This window comes from Lathamus discolor, chromosome 18, assembly GCF_037157495.1.
Source record: "Lathamus discolor isolate bLatDis1 chromosome 18, bLatDis1.hap1, whole genome shotgun sequence".
NCBI lineage: Eukaryota > Metazoa > Chordata > Aves > Psittaciformes > Psittacidae > Lathamus > Lathamus discolor.
Window position 1 is genome coordinate 2,653,188 of NC_088901.1, and position 16,997 is coordinate 2,670,184.

General features: G+C 55.3%; 3 protein-coding genes across 10 annotated transcripts; all 3 read right to left on the reverse strand.

Annotated features, from left to right (window-relative positions):
• Positions 1-1,905: 1,905 nt before the first annotated feature.
• On the reverse strand, positions 1,906-7,293 carry GPN2 (GPN-loop GTPase 2). 4 transcript variants are annotated; one of them, XM_065697835.1, is made up of 6 exons: positions 7,189-7,293; positions 6,092-6,531; positions 4,112-4,268; positions 3,789-3,949; positions 3,059-3,189; positions 1,906-2,545 (listed from the first exon to the last, which is right to left on the reverse strand). In XM_065697835.1, exons 2-6 carry the CDS (start codon positions 6,506-6,508, stop codon positions 2,473-2,475), a joined length of 939 nt encoding a protein of 312 aa, XP_065553907.1. In that variant the 5' UTR covers positions 6,509-6,531; positions 7,189-7,293; the 3' UTR covers positions 1,906-2,472. The 4 variants fall into 4 exon arrangements, with proteins under 4 accessions (XP_065553907.1, XP_065553909.1, XP_065553910.1 ...); XM_065697837.1 differs by lacking the exon at positions 7,189-7,293 and adding an exon at positions 7,117-7,148; XM_065697838.1 differs by lacking the exon at positions 7,189-7,293 and having other exon boundaries at positions 1,906-2,415; positions 2,525-2,545; positions 6,092-6,842.
• Positions 7,294-8,038: 745 nt separating this feature from the next.
• On the reverse strand, positions 8,039-12,582 carry GPATCH3 (G-patch domain containing 3). Its single transcript, XM_065697506.1, has 7 exons — positions 12,208-12,582; positions 11,528-11,943; positions 10,072-10,246; positions 9,645-9,704; positions 9,246-9,367; positions 8,947-9,074; positions 8,039-8,384 (listed from the first exon to the last, which is right to left on the reverse strand). The coding sequence occupies exons 1-7, from the start codon at positions 12,545-12,547 to the stop codon at positions 8,165-8,167; spliced, it is 1,461 nt and encodes a 486-aa protein (XP_065553578.1). The 5' UTR covers positions 12,548-12,582; the 3' UTR covers positions 8,039-8,164.
• An 888-nt stretch (positions 12,583-13,470) lies between these two features.
• NR0B2 (nuclear receptor subfamily 0 group B member 2) lies at positions 13,471-16,993 on the reverse strand. Of its 5 annotated transcripts, XM_065697508.1 has the most exons (5): positions 16,702-16,993; positions 16,457-16,517; positions 15,946-16,107; positions 15,024-15,595; positions 13,471-14,597 (listed from the first exon to the last, which is right to left on the reverse strand). In XM_065697508.1, the coding sequence occupies exons 4-5, from the start codon at positions 15,550-15,552 to the stop codon at positions 14,326-14,328; spliced, it is 801 nt and encodes a 266-aa protein (XP_065553580.1). In that variant the 5' UTR covers positions 15,553-15,595; positions 15,946-16,107; positions 16,457-16,517; positions 16,702-16,993; the 3' UTR covers positions 13,471-14,325. The 5 variants fall into 5 exon arrangements, with proteins under 5 accessions (XP_065553580.1, XP_065553581.1, XP_065553579.1 ...); XM_065697509.1 differs by lacking the exon at positions 16,457-16,517; XM_065697507.1 differs by having other exon boundaries at positions 15,946-16,517.
• Between the last annotated feature and the right edge of the window lie 4 nt (positions 16,994-16,997).

A 16,997-nucleotide genomic window follows, 5' to 3' on the forward strand; every position in this document is an offset into this window, starting at 1 on the left:
TGGCCACAAGGCAGGAATTGGGGCTGGAAGGTGATGGGGGCACGGAAAACCCCATCTCTGTGGCTGCAACCAAAGCCCAAACCCCTCCATCCTGATCAAACGTGACCTCAGCCTTCACGCTCACCCAGGAGACGTGGGCAGGGTGGGCTCAGCCTCTCCTGGTGCCGGGCTTGGAGGGGCTGGCACAGGTAGGACCAGCTCTGCAGAAAGCCTGCCCCCCCCAGGGATGTGCCTCAATGGGGTGACTAATCCTGGCCCTTCGCCCCAGCTCGTTGCTCAACGGGAACGACAGGAGCCAAAGTGTCACCTCCCTCAGCCCTGGGAGCCTCGGCGAGGCCCTTCCCTTCCCAGCGTGGGGACGTGGGTGCAGGATCCTGCAGCCGGGATCTCCGTCCATCCCCGCCCGCTCCAGAGCCCTTTCCTGCTTCACCTCGACCAGGGAGAATCAGCCCCTGCTTTCCAACCCCAGGCTGCAAAGAGCCCCTTGGTGCTGAAACCCGGCACTTCTCAGGCTCTTTAAGACCTCAGCATTTCTTGGCTTGGACATGGCAAAGGTTCCCTGAGCTGCGAGGTTTCTGCCACCTCTGATTTCCATGTTCTCCAAGGTTGGGGCTGCAGGTGCTGCCTGGGTATTAACCTAAAGCAGCCAAACAGCCACCCAGGCTTTGATGGCTCTGGTGCAACTCCAGCTTGACCTGAGAACCCCCTTTTGAGCCACCAAACCTCCGCAAGCCCTGAAAAAGCAGCCATAAAACTTCACGGTTTTACGATCGCATCTCTCACCCCTTTACGGGGCTCAAAGCTGAGGCAAGGCCACGAGACAAGGGTGGAATCTGAGCTCTGGTTATGGTTGGATTGGCTTCCAGAACCTCAGCCCCAGAGCGCACTGAAACACAGCTGCTGGGTTTCAACCAGGAATACCCAGGGAAGCCCCTGGGCTCGTGGGAAGAGCTCAGGTGCTGACAGCCAAAAGGAATTGGACTTCTATATTTGAAATGTCAGTGGAGTCTTTCATTATGAACTGTGTGTGTGCACATGCAAGCAAATGTCTTTGCCCTCTTTCTCCTCCCTCAGCTCCTCCTCGTCTCCAAATCCTGACCCCAAAGCTGTGAGCTGCAGCGAAACCTGGGTTTAATTCCCTGCCTGGCTGCAGTCCCTAAGCCAGACGCTGCTCACATTCAGATTGAGTCTGCAACCACCCTGCTAAGGACCAAATTGTCCTGTGAGGAAGAGCTGGCTTATTTTATGCAAGGTCTTGGGCAAGAGGTGATGCTGAGTCTGCACATGAGCTGGGAGCCGGGAGTCTCGCTCGCTCCCATCCGCGAGGCACCGGGAGCAATGCCCAGTGTGGACGCTTCACTTTTCATCACCCAACCTCTGCAATTCACTGCCCTCATGGACCCAAGCTGTAGACGCAGAGTAGGTGGGACAGGAGGCTGAGAGCCGCAGCAGACCAGCAAGAAGGAATGACACGGGAAGGAGGTGAAGCGCCAGGATCTGGGATGTGAAGGCTCCAGGAGGTGGCTGAGGGCTGACAAGGCAGCTGCTGGTAAAGGCCCTGCTTGCAAAGCACGTGCTCCAACCTCCTGCTGAATCACACAGGGTCTGTCTTAATCGAACGCCTCCAAGAGCCGAGCGTGCAGTTTGTGTGTCACCATCGGCGCCCTGGCTGAGCACATGAGTGACCTGCTTTCACATCCCACAGTCACCCTCACTCCCTCCAGCAAACGCTTGATGATCTACCCGAGAACAGAGAGAGGAACACACCACGGCAAACAGGGAGCTGTGCTGCAAAGAATGCAACACCCCAGCTGCTGGGACATTCCCACCAGAGGCTTTCTAGCCTCAGGCTTTGGAGCACTCTTGGTTTTATTTATTCAGGTTCAGGAAACTCCGGAGATGAAAGCAAGATGAAGGAGTGTTTTATTAAGAAAGAGTCCATCATTACTTAAAAAAAAAGAAAAACAACCATTTCTCTGTCCTCCTTGGGACAGGTTGGAGGCTTCTCTGCCTGGTTACTCTGAGCACGAGGCCTGTACATGCTCCTCCTGTGCACTAAACCCTGGACTTCTGCCTCAAGTCTCACTGCAGAAGCAACACCTCAATCTGATTTTTCTTCCTCTGTATCTCTCTTGGTCATGATGGGTAGGAGAAGACATAGCAGAGGTCAGTCTCCTTATCTTGCTTCTCTTCTGCTATCCATGCCTTCACCTGGCTAAATCTCTCGTGTTCCTAAGGAAAGATTTGGCTTTCCATGCACTTGGCTACCACCTTCCTGCAAAAACACTGCTCCGTGCAGTGGGGCTGAAGCACAAGAGGTCAAACCCTTACAGAGAGGGAGTCCAGCAGCCAGACCTCTGCCTGGAAAAGCTTTCACTTCATCTGAGTCACACAGCCCGGAGATCCCTTAAGCTCCTGATAGGAAAAGGAGAGGTGTCAAAACAGGGAGCAGCCATGGAAGGGGTGGGTGTGTTACAGATCCATCACTTCTTCTTCCACAGCTTTGTCCTGAGATTGCACATACCTCTCCTGTACTGCAAGTGTGCTGATAAGGCAGTAATTAAGGAAAACAAGGGGCTGGGTTCAAACACTCCCTTCTGCAAAGAGCTCTTAACGTTCTCAGTGAGGAACCAGCCCCACATTAGCCTCAAGGCTGGCAGGAAGACGGCAGTACTGGCAGCAACACATAGCACTGGCAGCAACACACAGCACCTGAGTTATTTCTTGCTCTGGCTGATCCCAGACCTGACAAGTACAGGAGAATCAATTGTATGGTTTGGATGAGATGGAATGAACCACTCCAAGTTGGTCTGAGAGACAGGAAAGTTGTCAAAAGTGTCCTCCCACATTCACAGTATCAATTAGCAACAACTGTGGTGGCTTTGGCATGGACAACTGTCTGCAAGGTCTGAGCCTTACCAACTCGCTGCATATGTATCACCAAACAGCATCAGATGATGCTGGGAACAACCAGGGCCTGCAAACTGCCAGCCCCACCTCCAGCCTCTCTTCCCCAAGGAAGGACAAACTAAAACTCAACAGAGCTGGTGAAGGATACGAAGTGAAGTGGAAATCAGCTCCCACTGCTGCCGACATCAGAGCTTCAAGGCTCCTGTGCTCCTGGTCTCCAAAGGAATAGCCATTGGCTTTGTCCACTGCCTGCATCACCTGCCGCATGCTCTGCTTGTCCTGGAAGGGAGGGAGATGACACACAGGGAATCTGGTCCTTCCCCTGAGGCAAGACAGGTCCTTCCCCAGGGGCGCAAACAAAGGGACACAGGACAAACAGGGGCACCCACTGTGGAGCCCGAATACGTGATGGGCTGACACCCTCCACTTTCTCCTTCCCTTTCATCACCTCTTGTCTCAGCCCATTTGCCCTTGTTGACTGTGCTCCAAACTACCAGATGAACATTTTCAGCCCTTCCTCCCAAATGCATTCCTCCCAGTCTTCTAATTATTTTAGGCTCCCTAATTTAACGTTTTAGGTAATACTTTGTCCAGATTTGAACCGCAGGCACAGGAGAGCTGAATGCAGCGGGACCCCAGGACACACACAAGGCCCACATAGCCCTGAGCTCATCAGCCTTTTCTATTCCCTTGGCTGCCACAGATCACTCACAAGTGTTTCACTCTCCTCCTCTGTCCCCAAGTCTTTCCACAGCTCCTTCATTCCCAAGTCTCTTTCAGCTCTCATGGCTCTAAGCAGACATAACCTGGCTGCTACCAAACTGCTGGCCAAATACCCAGTGCACCCTGTTCTCTCTGCCCCACTCCTGCTTCCTCACCTGGACGTTGAGTGGAACGAAGGACACCAGGCTGTAGTCCTCAATCACCTCCACCAGCTTCTCATTGAGGCGACGGTAGTTTCTGAAGAAGGGGTCAGAAGCTAAATGGTCAACCAAATAGGAGAGGTCCAGGACCTCTGTGTAATAATCCAGGTTGAAAGCTGCAGGGAAACACCAAGAAGCTCTGAAGGCAGCTTGTAAATTGAAGAACCCAGTGAGGTTTACACCAGTTCCCCATCCATCTCCCAGCGATACATCCCTGAACACCTCATTTATACCCGTCACAGCCCAATTCCATGTGTGTCTCTCTCCCAGGCTCTTACCCAGTTTGCCATACTGCTCAATCAGGTCCATCTTGGAGAGGACGTTGACATGGGGCAGTTCCACGTGCAGCATGGTGGACAGTGAGGTGCAGAGAACAGAGATGAACTTGCCAGGGTCTGTGCAGTAGTGAGAATCCACCAAGTGCACTGCAGCCAACTGGACAGCAAAGGCACAGAGGGACAGCACCAGGTCAGACCCGTGATGGAGTGGCTATAGGACAACCTGTACGAGACCTGACTATAACCACATAGACACCCATAGAGGGAAAGTTACCACCTACCTCCTAGCTCCTGAATAGAAAACATCCTCACATACGAGTGCATGCATATAGAGAAGCCTATCCCACCACACTTCCATCCCACCTTGGGGATTCAGGGTGCTGCTGCTCAGAGAGCGCTGTAGGGATGGTTAGAGGGGTGCTAAGCCCCACCAGCACTACTGAAAAACACTTAAATCTGCAACTGCTGCCCTTTTCTTCCTTTGCAGCTGAAGTTTCCATGCCTGTCTGAACTCGGCAGGGTTTTGGGTACTGGGAGCTGGGGTTAACTCCCCTGAACACCATGACTGCTTCCAGATTTCCACCTTCCCCCCAGGAATGCTCAGGAGCAGTGACTGCAGCACACCACGTTCTGCTGGGAGAACCAATTGTCCTGTGGTTTGCAATAATAATTAATAATTACATTAATGAGCAGGTTGATTCCTGGCGTTTTGTGTAGCTGTAACAATGTGGTCTGAGATCTCTGTTAAGTTACTGCCTGTTACACAATGTTACTCAAAGCCAGGGCTCTGTAGTTGAGTGTGGCTGAGTCACAGCTATGCTTCTGCAGCAGAAAAGAGCCAGTTTCAAGCTGACAGGCGCTCGGGCCAGCATCACCACAGCAGTGCAACTCTCTTTTTTTAGCAACTCCAATTGCATGTACATTTATTTAAATAAAAATCATCTCTAATGGGCAGATTCCCAGTGACATTCTCAAGCAAATGAACTTGCCCTTCTTGCTCACACCACACATGGTTTGCACATTCATGCTTTGCCCCAAATGCAAAGCAAACGCAACGTAAGCAAGTTCACTTGGTTGTGGAACTCTTCTCACCTGTGCTTCCTCATTTGCATCTTCCATTGTGCAAGAAAGCACAGAGCACGTATCACAACGTGCAGAGCACTGGGGCTTGGCTGCAGGAGAGCCAGGGTGGGCTCCTGCACAGGACACCTGCACTGCTCACAGTGCAGGGTACAGGATCCCTGCTCGCCCAGTGCACGCATTGACCTCCAAAATACAGCACCCGCTCTGATATAACACACAAGGTCTGTGGAGAGGACCCTGGAGCACAGTGTGAGCGTGTGAGGAAGGAACCCATGCCTTTGTTCATGATAATCCCACTGCAGTCTTGCCTGAAGAAGAGTAGGCTCTAGGGAGGCCTTGTAACAATACCTAATGTCTTCCAATGCCTAAATAGGGCCTACAAGAAATATAGAGAGGGACTTTTGACAAGGGCCTGTAGGGACAGGACAAGGGGAATGGCTTGAACCTGCCCAAGGGGAGACTGAGATGAGCTCTTAGGCAGAAGCTTTTCCCTGTGAGGGTGCTGAGGCGCTGGCACAGAGAAGCTGTGGCTGCCCCATCCCTGGCAGTGCTCAAGGCCAGGTTGGACACAGGGGCTTGGAGCAAGCTGCTCCAGTGGAAGGGGTCCCTACTCATGGCAGGGGGTTGGGACTGAATGAGCTTTAAGGTCTCTTCCAACACAAACCAGTCTGGGATTCTGTGATTAAATGCCCTGAACAAGCCACTCTTTTGCAAATCCTCTGAGCATAAAATAGGGTGAAATCCCCCTCCCGCCCTGATAAAGCCATTTCACTTGAGATGCCAAACAGGTCAGTAAAGAAAACAGTTGTCCCCACAACCAAAAGCTCTTCCTATGAAGTATACAGCTTCTGAGCCCTTTGCATAAGCTCATGGGGCCCTGTGGAGCCCCAACCTTACCCTGAAATTCCACTTGACCAACTGTGCAAAGATGTTCTTCAGGGCATCATGGTGGGTGTAGAGCTCCACCTGCCCCGGGCAGTCAAACAAGTAGTAGTGACCCCTGAACGCAGCCAGCTTCTCCTGCAGCCAGTCGAAGTTGGCCTCCAGGTACTCCATGCAATAGATCAACCCCCCGTTGGGCCCCAGCTTCAGGCTGTCCATCACGTCGGGCAGGGTGATGAGCTCAGCGATGTCCACAGAGCACTGGTAGGGCATCGTCTCATTGGCAGGGTCCAGGTTCACCACCGTCACCTTGCGCCCAAGCCTGCCCATGAACTCCTGCATGCCATGGCAGTAGGTTGTCTTGCCAGAGCCCGGAGGCCCGATTACCACCTGGCCAAAGGCCAGCGAGCTCCCCTTGCTGCCCTCAGACATGCTGGCTCATCTCCTTCTGTCAACTGAAGAAGGAAAATCCACCGTTTACCGTTTTATTTGCATTTATACGAATGGGAGATCTGCTGGAATTCACACCCAGGGAGCATGTGGAAAGGGGAAGCGCCGTTGTGTCCCTGCTTGCACTGCTGCGCCCCACGTTACCCTGCCAACCCCCCGCTGGTGATCCTGTGGCTGGAAACAAGCACAACCCCCCCAAACCAGACCCACAGGGCTGTGCCTGCGGGGTCAGGTCCCTCCCTGCCGCCCGCCTGGGAGGTGAGGTTTACCCTAATGGGGCCCTTCCTGCTGTGGTAGGGGCACAGGTTCCCTCACTCACCCCACCACGACCCCATGTCCTCCCCTCCGCTGCTCCACACCCTCCCTCCTCCCCATAGCAGACCACATCCCCCCTCCTGCATGCTCCTTCCCGCACCTCACAGGGAAGAGCTTCCGCCTCAGAGCTCATCCCAATCTCCCCTCTGGCAGGCTAAAGCCATTCCCCCTCATCCCATGCTCCCCATCCTCTTCTCCCCGGGTCCCTTTATCCCCCCCCCCGGTTGCCCCTTCTCCCCAACAACCCCGTTCTCCTCCACATCCCCCGGCCTTGCCCAGGTCCCTTCACGGCCCATGGCCCCGCCGCCGCCCCGGTAGCCCCCGCCCGGTGCCCGCAGGCCGCTCACCGCCGCCGGTGCTCCGGGCACTGGGTCCGGGTATCCGAGGGCCCCAAGCGCCGCGTTCCGGGGTAGGAACGGCCGCTGCCAACACAGCACCCCCTGGCGGCCGGAGGGACGCGCAGCTCCTCCAACGCCGGGACTCGACCCCGGACCTGCATCCCGGCATCAGCGGTGGGATCCGGGTTCGAGTCCCGGCGCCGGCCCTTGTAGCCCCAGCACAACCCAAATCGCACGTCTTCTCCAAGAGAAGGAGAAATCACTCCCTGCATCCCACCCGACACAGAGAGAGCCTTAAGGAAGGTCAAGGGGAGCCTGCCAGTGAAGTGTCCACCAATCCCCATTCAACCCTCCAGTACTGGGTCACTAGGACGAAGGCTTCCCATCCCCCCCTGCCTCCAAGACTGCCTGCGTCAGGAAAACGGGGCAGAGCATGTTCAGAGAGTTGTGGAAGGAAGCACCCGCTACGCCCGACCGCAGGGAAACGCCTCCTGCAGAATTCCTCTGGAGGCTGCCAGGACAAGTCTTTCATCCCCATGAGTTTCTCCCAGGAGTGTGGGATCACCACGCCCAAGCAACGCGAAGCTGCGGGCCAGCACCAAGCTTTCAGCAGGACAGTTACCGTGCCACGGCTGGCCCTGTCTGTACTTGTCCTCCCCTGGGTCTCAGGGAGCCACAAACTATGAGTTCTGGGTTGTTCGGCTCACCTAGCACACAGGCTTGGTTGATCCAGGCATTAGTAGCAACTTTAAACCACCAGTCAGAAGTGCAATACCCTTCCCAGTTCCCACTGGACAGGACCAGTGCTATTTTCCTTCACTGAAGGGTTCAATTAGGGGAAAAGATCCCACCAACACAATTTGTTACAAGTGTATATTTCTTCCAAAAATAAATATAAAAACACCCTGCTCCAAACCTGAGACCAGGAGCCAGCCCATGCTCAGCAGGAGTGGAACCAACCCAAAGGCTCTGTGAAAGTCTCTGCTCAGTGTGACTGGGCACTGAAGCTCTGCAGAGCGCCATGGGACGCCCGGACAAATGCCATGTTCTGCCTGTACTTCATGGCACTGGGTGGCTGGCGCCTGAGCAGTTGGTCACCACTGTCCTTTGGGTCAGGGTCATCATAGATGGTTGAGATGAGGATAGGAGTGTCCTGCCGGGGCTTTTTCACCCTGATGAAAGTTGACAGTTTTTCCCCGTGGTACCTAGAAGGAAGCAGGAAACATTTGGTCTGACACTGCTGAGACAGACAGGCACCCCTGTGCATCCCAGCTCCTTTCCTTCACCTGCTGCACAGGAGAGATGTCCTTGTAATAAGGATTCTTGTCCTATTCCTGGCTGTGAGATTACTGTAGAACAAGAGCCAGCCCTCACAGTGAAGCACAGCACCACAGAAAGCCTCTAACCCCTTTCCCCTGAGAAGGCAGGGCTGAGGTGCACGGCTACAGCTCAGGTAGCTGGGGCTCTCCCTACTAGAATACCATAGCAGAGGTGACCCTCAGTCCTCAAGCACAGCTCTCCCTTTGTGTTTGTGTGCTGTGCAAACCTGCAAACGATTCCAGTTTAACACCACACGCCCCTGTAAGGAGCACTGGACCCACCAGGAACAGCAGCATATTTGGCTCTGGGGTGCTGTGGCAGGCCCTGCCACCAGCTGCACAAAGGCAGATCCCTGCTCCTTCTGCAGCCAGTTAGCTGCTGTGCCAGCCCACAGAGCCCAGGCAGAAGCTCTGAACACCACCCAGCAGGGCATGGTTGGGTACTTACCCCAGCCCTCTCTTACATCTGGGGTTCTGACCCTCATTGTCCAGAGCTTCAGCCATTCCGGAGTTGCTGCTCCCAAGCCCCAGCCCCTCCGTCCAGCCCTGCTGCTCCAGCACCTTCCTGCCAAAGCCCTGGGAGAAAGGAAAAAAACCATCACAGAGTTGCTGGACAAAGCCCACCCTCATCTTCTGCAGAATGCTCTGCCCCTTCCTCACATCTAAGACCTCTCCTCCCTTGAACCCACAAGCACTGCCACTTCCTGCCCTGCCCCATCAGCTCCCGAGCATGTATCCAGGGCCCACCTTGGTGTATCTCTCAAAGGCACCAATCTGCTGCCTTGAAACAGACCCATCCTCCAAACCGTCCCGGAGTCGCTGTTCCAGACGCATCTGGACCGAGTCCCGAGCATCCTTATCACCTCCATCTAGGGAGAAAGAAGCAAGAGTCAGAGCAGCACAGCTTAGGAAAGCTGTTCACTACCATCATTTCCCCCAGAGCAGCACGCAACAAGGAGGCAGAACCTGTTCTTTTTGGCAGCTCTCGCTGCCAGACAAGAAGAAACGCTGTTTGATGTACACTGACGTCTTGGACGCTTTCAAAGGATGACAAAGCCAAAGAATTCCTCACTGCAGAAATTCTGCAGGGTCAGAGTTTCCCAACCTCCCTGGCTTCCTGAGGGGGGGGGGTTCAGCTCAAGATACCTTTGTCATAGTAGATGCTCATGTCCACATCCCAGTCATCTGCAGTCTGCTCATCAAAGTCTGCCAAGAGAAAGGAAACACCAGTTTTGGGGACAGTTGTGGAAGCCTGACACCGAAGAGCTATTTGATGGCGGCCCAGATCCCCATTCTCTCTAACAAAACGGGAAGGAAACGGTATTAGAAGCTCTGCACACCACAGTGCTTACACAAGGGGCTGCCAGCACGACCCCTGGGGTCTCTGGTGACTGGATTGAACCACTGCAGGTTTTGTGATTGAGGGAAGGTTTAAAAAGCAATGGCAAGATGCCCACATCTGTAGCTGATGTGGAGTGCTCCTATGGGGTCACACCTGATTTACCTGCAGGCCTGGACCCCCCCAGCTCGTGGTGGTTAGTTTGTGGCTCAGTGACACAAACACCAACATTACCTCCGTTCTGCTCCTGCCAGTACTGAGCATCTGTGTAGAAGACAAGGCCAGAGCCGCCTTTCTCCCACTTCAGCTCAATCTCCTCTTCAAAGAGCCTCTCCTCCACACGGTCCTGCTTGGTCACGTCCTCGTACAGAGCCTCATGGCGCTCCCATTCCTCACAGGTATCATTGTCCTGCAAAGGAGGTGGAGAAAGGTGGGTGCCAGATAGCACTCGGCCTCCCCCATTTCCCTCATCCTCACAGTGCCTTCCCTATGAAACAGCTTTGTCGACAGAGCTCGTCTCAGCCTGCTGCTTTCAGGCACTAACACGACCAGCACTGATGACTTCATTCCCCTGACTAATGCCATCTTCAGAGTCAGCAGACAGAAGTGGTGAAAAATACCACATCACACCCACTTCAGAGCATGCTTTCAGCAGTGTACTCCCTCTGGAACACAAAGATGCCCATGTAAGGAGCAGGTGTGTTGGACATAAACTCAGCACTAGCAACAAATTAATTCCACTCATGTTGATCCCTAAAGAGATTGTGCTGGTTCCAGGGAAGCAGCTCACTGGCACGGCCACAGAGCAGAATGACAGCTTTACTGCTACCTGCCCACTTCTGGGTAGAGTCCTCTAATGAAGACATTAACCAGCTGAGGAACAGCCAAAAGAATGGCTGGAGAGCCAGGAAACAGCCTGTGAGAAACAGCTACAGGAGTCTGTTTAGTCTGGAGAAGAAAACACTGAATACAAAGTTTGCAAAGGAAGGAACAAAGCATTCCCTGTGTCCGCTGTTGCTAGGAGAACCTAATGGCATAAAACTGCAGCAAAGATTCGGCATCTAAGTTAATTCTGGTGTAGCAAAGAACGGGAATGGCTTGCCTCAGGATTGTGCTGGCTCTGTAATAACAGAGGGCTGTGAGAACAGGCTAGACAGGCGTCTGTCAGGTGGAGAGAAGGGAGAAAGTCTCCGGAGAGCCTGTCCAGCCCAGTTTTCTAGGAGTCTTTTGTCATGAAAGCCATTTTTCTCAGAATGACTAACTTCAGTGCAGGAGCAATCAAGGTCAGCCATTTGTACAGCTCCATGCATCGTTACCAGCACATAAATGTGCTCCCAAATCTCATTTACAAGCAACAGCAGAGCTGGGCCAACCTGCCACGCAGCAGGGCAGGGATCTGCTCCTGTAGCACCAACCTCCTCCTGTGCCTGCTCCTTTGGACCAAACCCTTTGGGCTCAACCCCTACAACCACCTTGATACGGACAAGCAGTTTTGGAGGTGTTAATGCCCACATTGTCCATGAACCGAGGGGCTCAGTGCACCAAGACGTGAACAACCTTATATTAACACCGCTTTTAGACAAGCAATTTATACAACTGAAAGATAAGCAAGCTCTGAGAGCTGTACTGGCCCTCCCAGCTGTGCAGCTGCAGTGGACAACTCTGGATGGTGCTAGAAACATCCACTTACATCATCTGAGTGCGATTCCTCTTCCTCCTTCTCCTGCCCGTCCTCATCTTCCTCAGCACGGGCTGGGTGAATCACCTCAGATGTTGCCACAGGCCCCTCATCCTCTGTGATCTCATCCCCCGTAGCAGTGTAAACTCTTTCTTCTATAACTGTCTCAGTGTTCCGGTATTCAAAAGGCACATTCCCATACCGATGGGATGAGCCGGTCTTTGGGAAATTCAGCTGCAATTTCTTGATAATCCAGGGAGGCAGCCTGCAGGCCCGGATCAGCTCCAGGAAAACCTTCAGGGGGGTGCCCACGTTCCCATAAGGCATGAAGGAAGGAGGGTTGAACTCAGGCAGCCGCTTCAAGTCTGCTTCTGCAATAGAGTCACCCGCAGCCGGTCTGTCCCCGCAGCAGGGAGATGTCTCTGTGCCTGCAGGAGGGAAGGAATGGCTTTGTGAGGGAACATACTCCACCACAGAGGGGTAAATCAGGTCCCTCCCAGGCAGGAGAGGGATGAGCAGGCTCCAAAATGACTCTTTTTGCCTCAGAAAGGATTTAACGCCTTAAGGAAGCCCCGTGAAGGGTTTCAACACTGAGGCTGGCGCCCGCAGGGAGCCCAACGGGCCCTCCAGGCCCATCAGGGGAGACCCAACCCTACCCTACCCGACCCTACCTCCCCTCCCGGGGCTCGTACCTGTGCCGGGGCTGAAGCGGACCCTGCGGACGAGGCAGCGGCCGGGCAGCGAGGCACCGCCGGGCCCGACCCACCGCTTGCCCGAGTACATGCGGACGAAGCGGCGGGCGCGGCCGGGCTGTACGGCCACCAGGCAGGAGCAAGTGCGCGGCGCCGCGGCCTCCTCCCGGTTCCCCGCCGGCGGGCGCTCGGGGCGGTGCCGGTAGTGGAAGCAGAGGAAGCCGCCGGCCTCTATGAACTGACTGAAGTAGGCGCGGAGCTGCGCGGAGCGCAGCGGGGCCGGGATGCCGCTCACCAGGCAGTACCGAGCGGCGCCGCCATTACCGCCGAGCGCCGCCATCTTGCCCAGCCGGCACGGCGCGCTCTGATGACGTCGGTTGCCGAAGCGGGGAGTGGACGCCGCCTGGTGGCCAGGCGGGGTTAGGAGGGGTCTGGGGGATCACGTGTGGGTGGCCAAGCCGCAGTGGGGGTCACAAGCCATGGGGGTGTGAGGGTGCTGGGGGTCTCCAAGCCCCCCATGCCGTGCAGTGTAGCCCCATACAAGGGGTTCTCTCTCTTGCTGAAGCCCCAGTGCCATGTGTCCCACCATGGAGGGGGGTCCCATCGCATCAGACCTGCTCCATGGGCAGCGACACGGGTGGGTGCCACAGCAGACAGGGCAGCGCACAGCGATCCCTGCCCCGGCGGCAGGATGGGGGCACCGGGGGCTCTGCCCTGTGCCTGGCTCCGGGTAGCTCTGGCACCCACGTGCCGTGACTCACACACGTGTCACCAGGCGCGGGGCTGCCCGTGCCTGGCGTGGGCCTCATCCGGTGACTCACGCCCTCCCTGCCCCATGGAAAACGGCCGTCATGGGGCTGAGATCACCTTGGAAGCCTCTGTCCCTGCTGAATGGCACCGGCGAGAGGGCTTGAGGTGTTTCTATGGGCAGGAGGGGGACGGGGCGTGGGGAGGCTTCGTGTGGCTTCACCCAACCCTCATCTGGGCCAGGCACGGCCACGGGGCTGGCGTTTGAGCCCGTTGGCAGCTGCCTGTGCATCCAGGTGAGTCAGAGCATCCACTTCTGACACCACCAGTGGGCCGGGAGCCTTGGGCGAGGCTCAGCACCTGGAGAACGGTGAATTCCTTGTGTCCCATCACAGCGCTCCCTCCCCATGGCAAGGCAGATGGATTTCTATGGAAAGGCCCTTTCCGTTGGAGCATCCTTTCCATGCCAGCCCCCCCTCAGAAATGGCACCCCAGCTCTAACAAGTCACCACCACGTTCCAAAACATAAAGCATTTTATTAAAAAAATAATTTATTACAACTTATATACAAACTCCAGACTGTTTCCTTATAAAATACTGACATCTACCTTGTGGCAGAAGCTGCAGGCAGGAGGAATGAGCTTTCCAGGCTCTATCTCCAACGAGGGATCTTCAGCTCAACTGCTAAACCAGCTCAGTTCAGCTCCACAGTGTTTGCAGCTTGGGGTTTGCTCCCTGGCTCAAATGCTCTTAGACACCCGCTGCTCTGCAAGAGTCCTGTGGCATTTCATGGTGTTAAAGAGAAAAGATAGAGTCTAAGACAAAGAAAGAGAGGGAAAACTGCACACCCTGCAAGATCTAATACTGTTTTTTCCCCTTTTGGTGCTTAGGAAGATCTTTCATGAATAGTTCTAAGATTTCAAGCACAATAAACAGACCAAAACTTCACCCAGACCTAATCCCACCACGTTTGCAATCAGGAAGCGATGTTGAGGACATGCCTCAACACCACAGAATCAAGCTGTTAGTTGAGGACAAACCTCATCGCTTGGAGTTAACAGCAAAATGCAGATTGATTTCAATGGGATCAAGGATTCGTTGAGTAAAAACCAGGCTGAGCTCTAAGCTGCCCCGCTCCATGCTCTGTTCACAGGTGCCTGAGCCTGAAATGGAGACCAGGAGCTGCTGTAACCACCAGCTGAACTGGAGCAGTTTCTCTGCCTGCTCTGCTGCAGCCTGGCAGAATCCTCCTGCCTCATCCCTAATGCAATCCCTGCAGAGTCCGAGGCTAAATCCTTGCTCCCAGGTTCACTTTCCTTCCCTGGCGAGGTGTGGGGAGCACCCATGGGGCTGGGGGCTGAGCGTGGCTCCTCAGCACGCCGCAGGAGCCAGCTGCCTGCCCGTTATCTCATAGAGCATTTCGGCAAGGAGCTCCATGATGTCCGCGTTGCCGATGATGGGTCGGAAGAAGAGATCCGTGATGAGGGCAGGAGGGATGGATTTCAAGGTGGAGGCGATCAGCAAAATGCGGGCGAAGCGGCCCTGGTCCTCGGGGTGCAGGGGCTGCAGCACCTCCTGAAGTGCTCGCTGGGCTTCCTGCTGGAGGCTCTCGATGTACAGGGCGGCCCTCAGGCCAGGGACGTCTGCCGAGGGACAGGGGAAAAGATGGTGATGAAGGAGGCTGGAAAAGTACCCCAGCTTTTGCCCACATCCCACCCTTCGCTTTCCCTATTTCTCAGAAGGGATCTCCAAGGCCATACTAATGAGGTGTATGCAGCACTATGGAGTTGTAGCTATTCTAGGGCTGCCGTTTGAAGGAGGAAAAGTAATTAACTGGGTAAACTACTGCTGTACATCAACCCTGAGGTGCTTTAGTGCATGCAGGGCTGGCAAAGCTCTCTGACATCTCTCCTCCCCGCTTCCTGGCACTTACGGTAGCAATCAATGTTAAGAATGAGGTTACAGGATGCTCTGAGGGTCCCCAAGCCAAGGGGCACATGTGGAGATGCCGATGGGAACAGGGTGAGCTCTCCCACCAGCGGGCAGAGCCATGAGCACTGAGCACTCACCAGGATTGAAGAGAATGGCTCCCTTCAGGTAGGCATACTCTTTGGGGCTCAGGTCCAGGCTCCAGAAGGTGTTGAGGCAGCACTGCAGCCGCTGCACAGCCGCCAGCGTGGGCTGTGTCCACTCAGGCTCCTGCCGTTTGCTTTGCCCATTGAGGAGGATCTTCTTGAGCATGCTGGGGGCTGGGGTCTCCATCACCTCGAAGGTCACCATCTCCTGGACCAGCCCCAGAAGGAAAAGGGGGACCCAGCAGCTGTCCAGCAGCAGGAGCTGGTCCTCTCGGGGCAGCAGGTTGAAGGAAGGGAGGTTTTTCATGAAGCTGATGGTCTTTACCAGCACATTGGAGGCTGCCTGGCAGGTAACGTGGGGCGTGCGGAGGCAGACGGTGCGGCGCTGGTGGCAGAGGCAGCGCTGCTGCACTGGGCTGTGGCTGAGGTTCTGGCTGAGGAGGGTGTAGAGGATGGCGGTGTGCTTGTCCTCGCTGTGGCACTGGCACCTCTCACAGTCCATGGCCATGCTCCTGCTGGTCATAGCTGAGCCGAGGGGCTGGATCCTCAGCAAAACTCAGCTCCTGCTATAGCAGACGGGAGAGCGGCATAAAATCCCTTCTGAACCCTCCGCTGCAGGCTGTATTCTCCCTGTCCTCCCAGCTCTGCCAGCCCATAGCTGCTCAAACCAGCTCTTATAAGGCCGGGCCAGGAGTGAAACACCCCTCCACAGCCTTGACCGCACTGTGATTAAGCAGTCATTCTAAAAGCCCAACCACCCGCCGTCCCCGGGCTGATTGGCTGGGGCAAAGGAGTTCTGTGCACCGTGTCAACGGCCGTTTTCTCAATGAAGCAGCAAGGGAAGGGGCCAGTGGGTTGGGCGACCTTATCACCATTCCCCAAACAGTATAAACAGAGTCATTAACCCAGCCTGTACCATGGCACCAAGGCCCCCGCGCTGCTGGCAGTGTCGCTGCCGGCAGGGTCACACACACTCGTCTGGGGCCTCCCTTCCATGACCCGCGTGCTCCGGCCTTGGAATGAGCAACCTGGAAGTTGTTTTATCAGCGCCTGTTTGCCTGACCTTGCTCAGGAGACTCTGGTTGTTAGAGAGGAGGAAGAGAGAGCCGGTGAGCCATGGGCCGTGGCGGTCAGCCCCAGGCGAGGCACAGGGACCCATTCGGGTCTCTCAGGGGAAGCGCAGGGCAGGAAAAGGGCAAATTCTTGGATTTTCGCCTGGAATTATTGAGTGTTTTTACTCATTGAGCAGCAGGAATTGAGGCAGGGAAGTGGCAGCTTCTAACCATGGGTTTCCGGGGGGGTCAGAGGAGGAGGAGGGATACCTGCGGCACAGAGGAAAATACCCCCGCCCCCCCCCAATCCTAACACAGGGATGGCAAAAAATACCCCCTTTGAAGGAGCAACCAGATAGCTGCAACTCATTTTACCTTGCCTCAGCATGTGTTTCATCAGCACCATGGGCTGCCAGTCCCCAAGCACACCAGAATGCTTTGGGTTGTTTGGACGGGGAAGGCACAGACATAGAATCAAACAGGTTGAAAAAGACCTTTAAGACCACCGAGTCCAGCCGTTACCCCAGGGCCACCACTAACCCGCGGCACCGGGCGCACACCAGGACACGGGGGACACGTAAGTTAGGAGACGTAAAAGTGTGAGGATTTGGGGTTTTTACCTTCTCTGCTACTCCATCTTCTCCCCCGGGGGAGAAGAGAAAACAGAGCAATGGGAGCAGACCACTCCAAGCCACCTCCTGTCTCTTGAGCAACCTCTGCTCTTCACCCTACCCGTGTGCCAGGATCATTCTCCAGCACTCCACGCTGGTGCTGCGGCCGGACCCAGGCTCGCCGGTGATGGAGGCCACGGTGCAGAGCCGGTGTCCCCGGGGGGACAGCGCAAGGCCCAACCGGTTCACGGGACCCCACGCAGGCCCAGAGGCCTCCCTCCATCGAGCTTTCTGGAAAGGCCTGG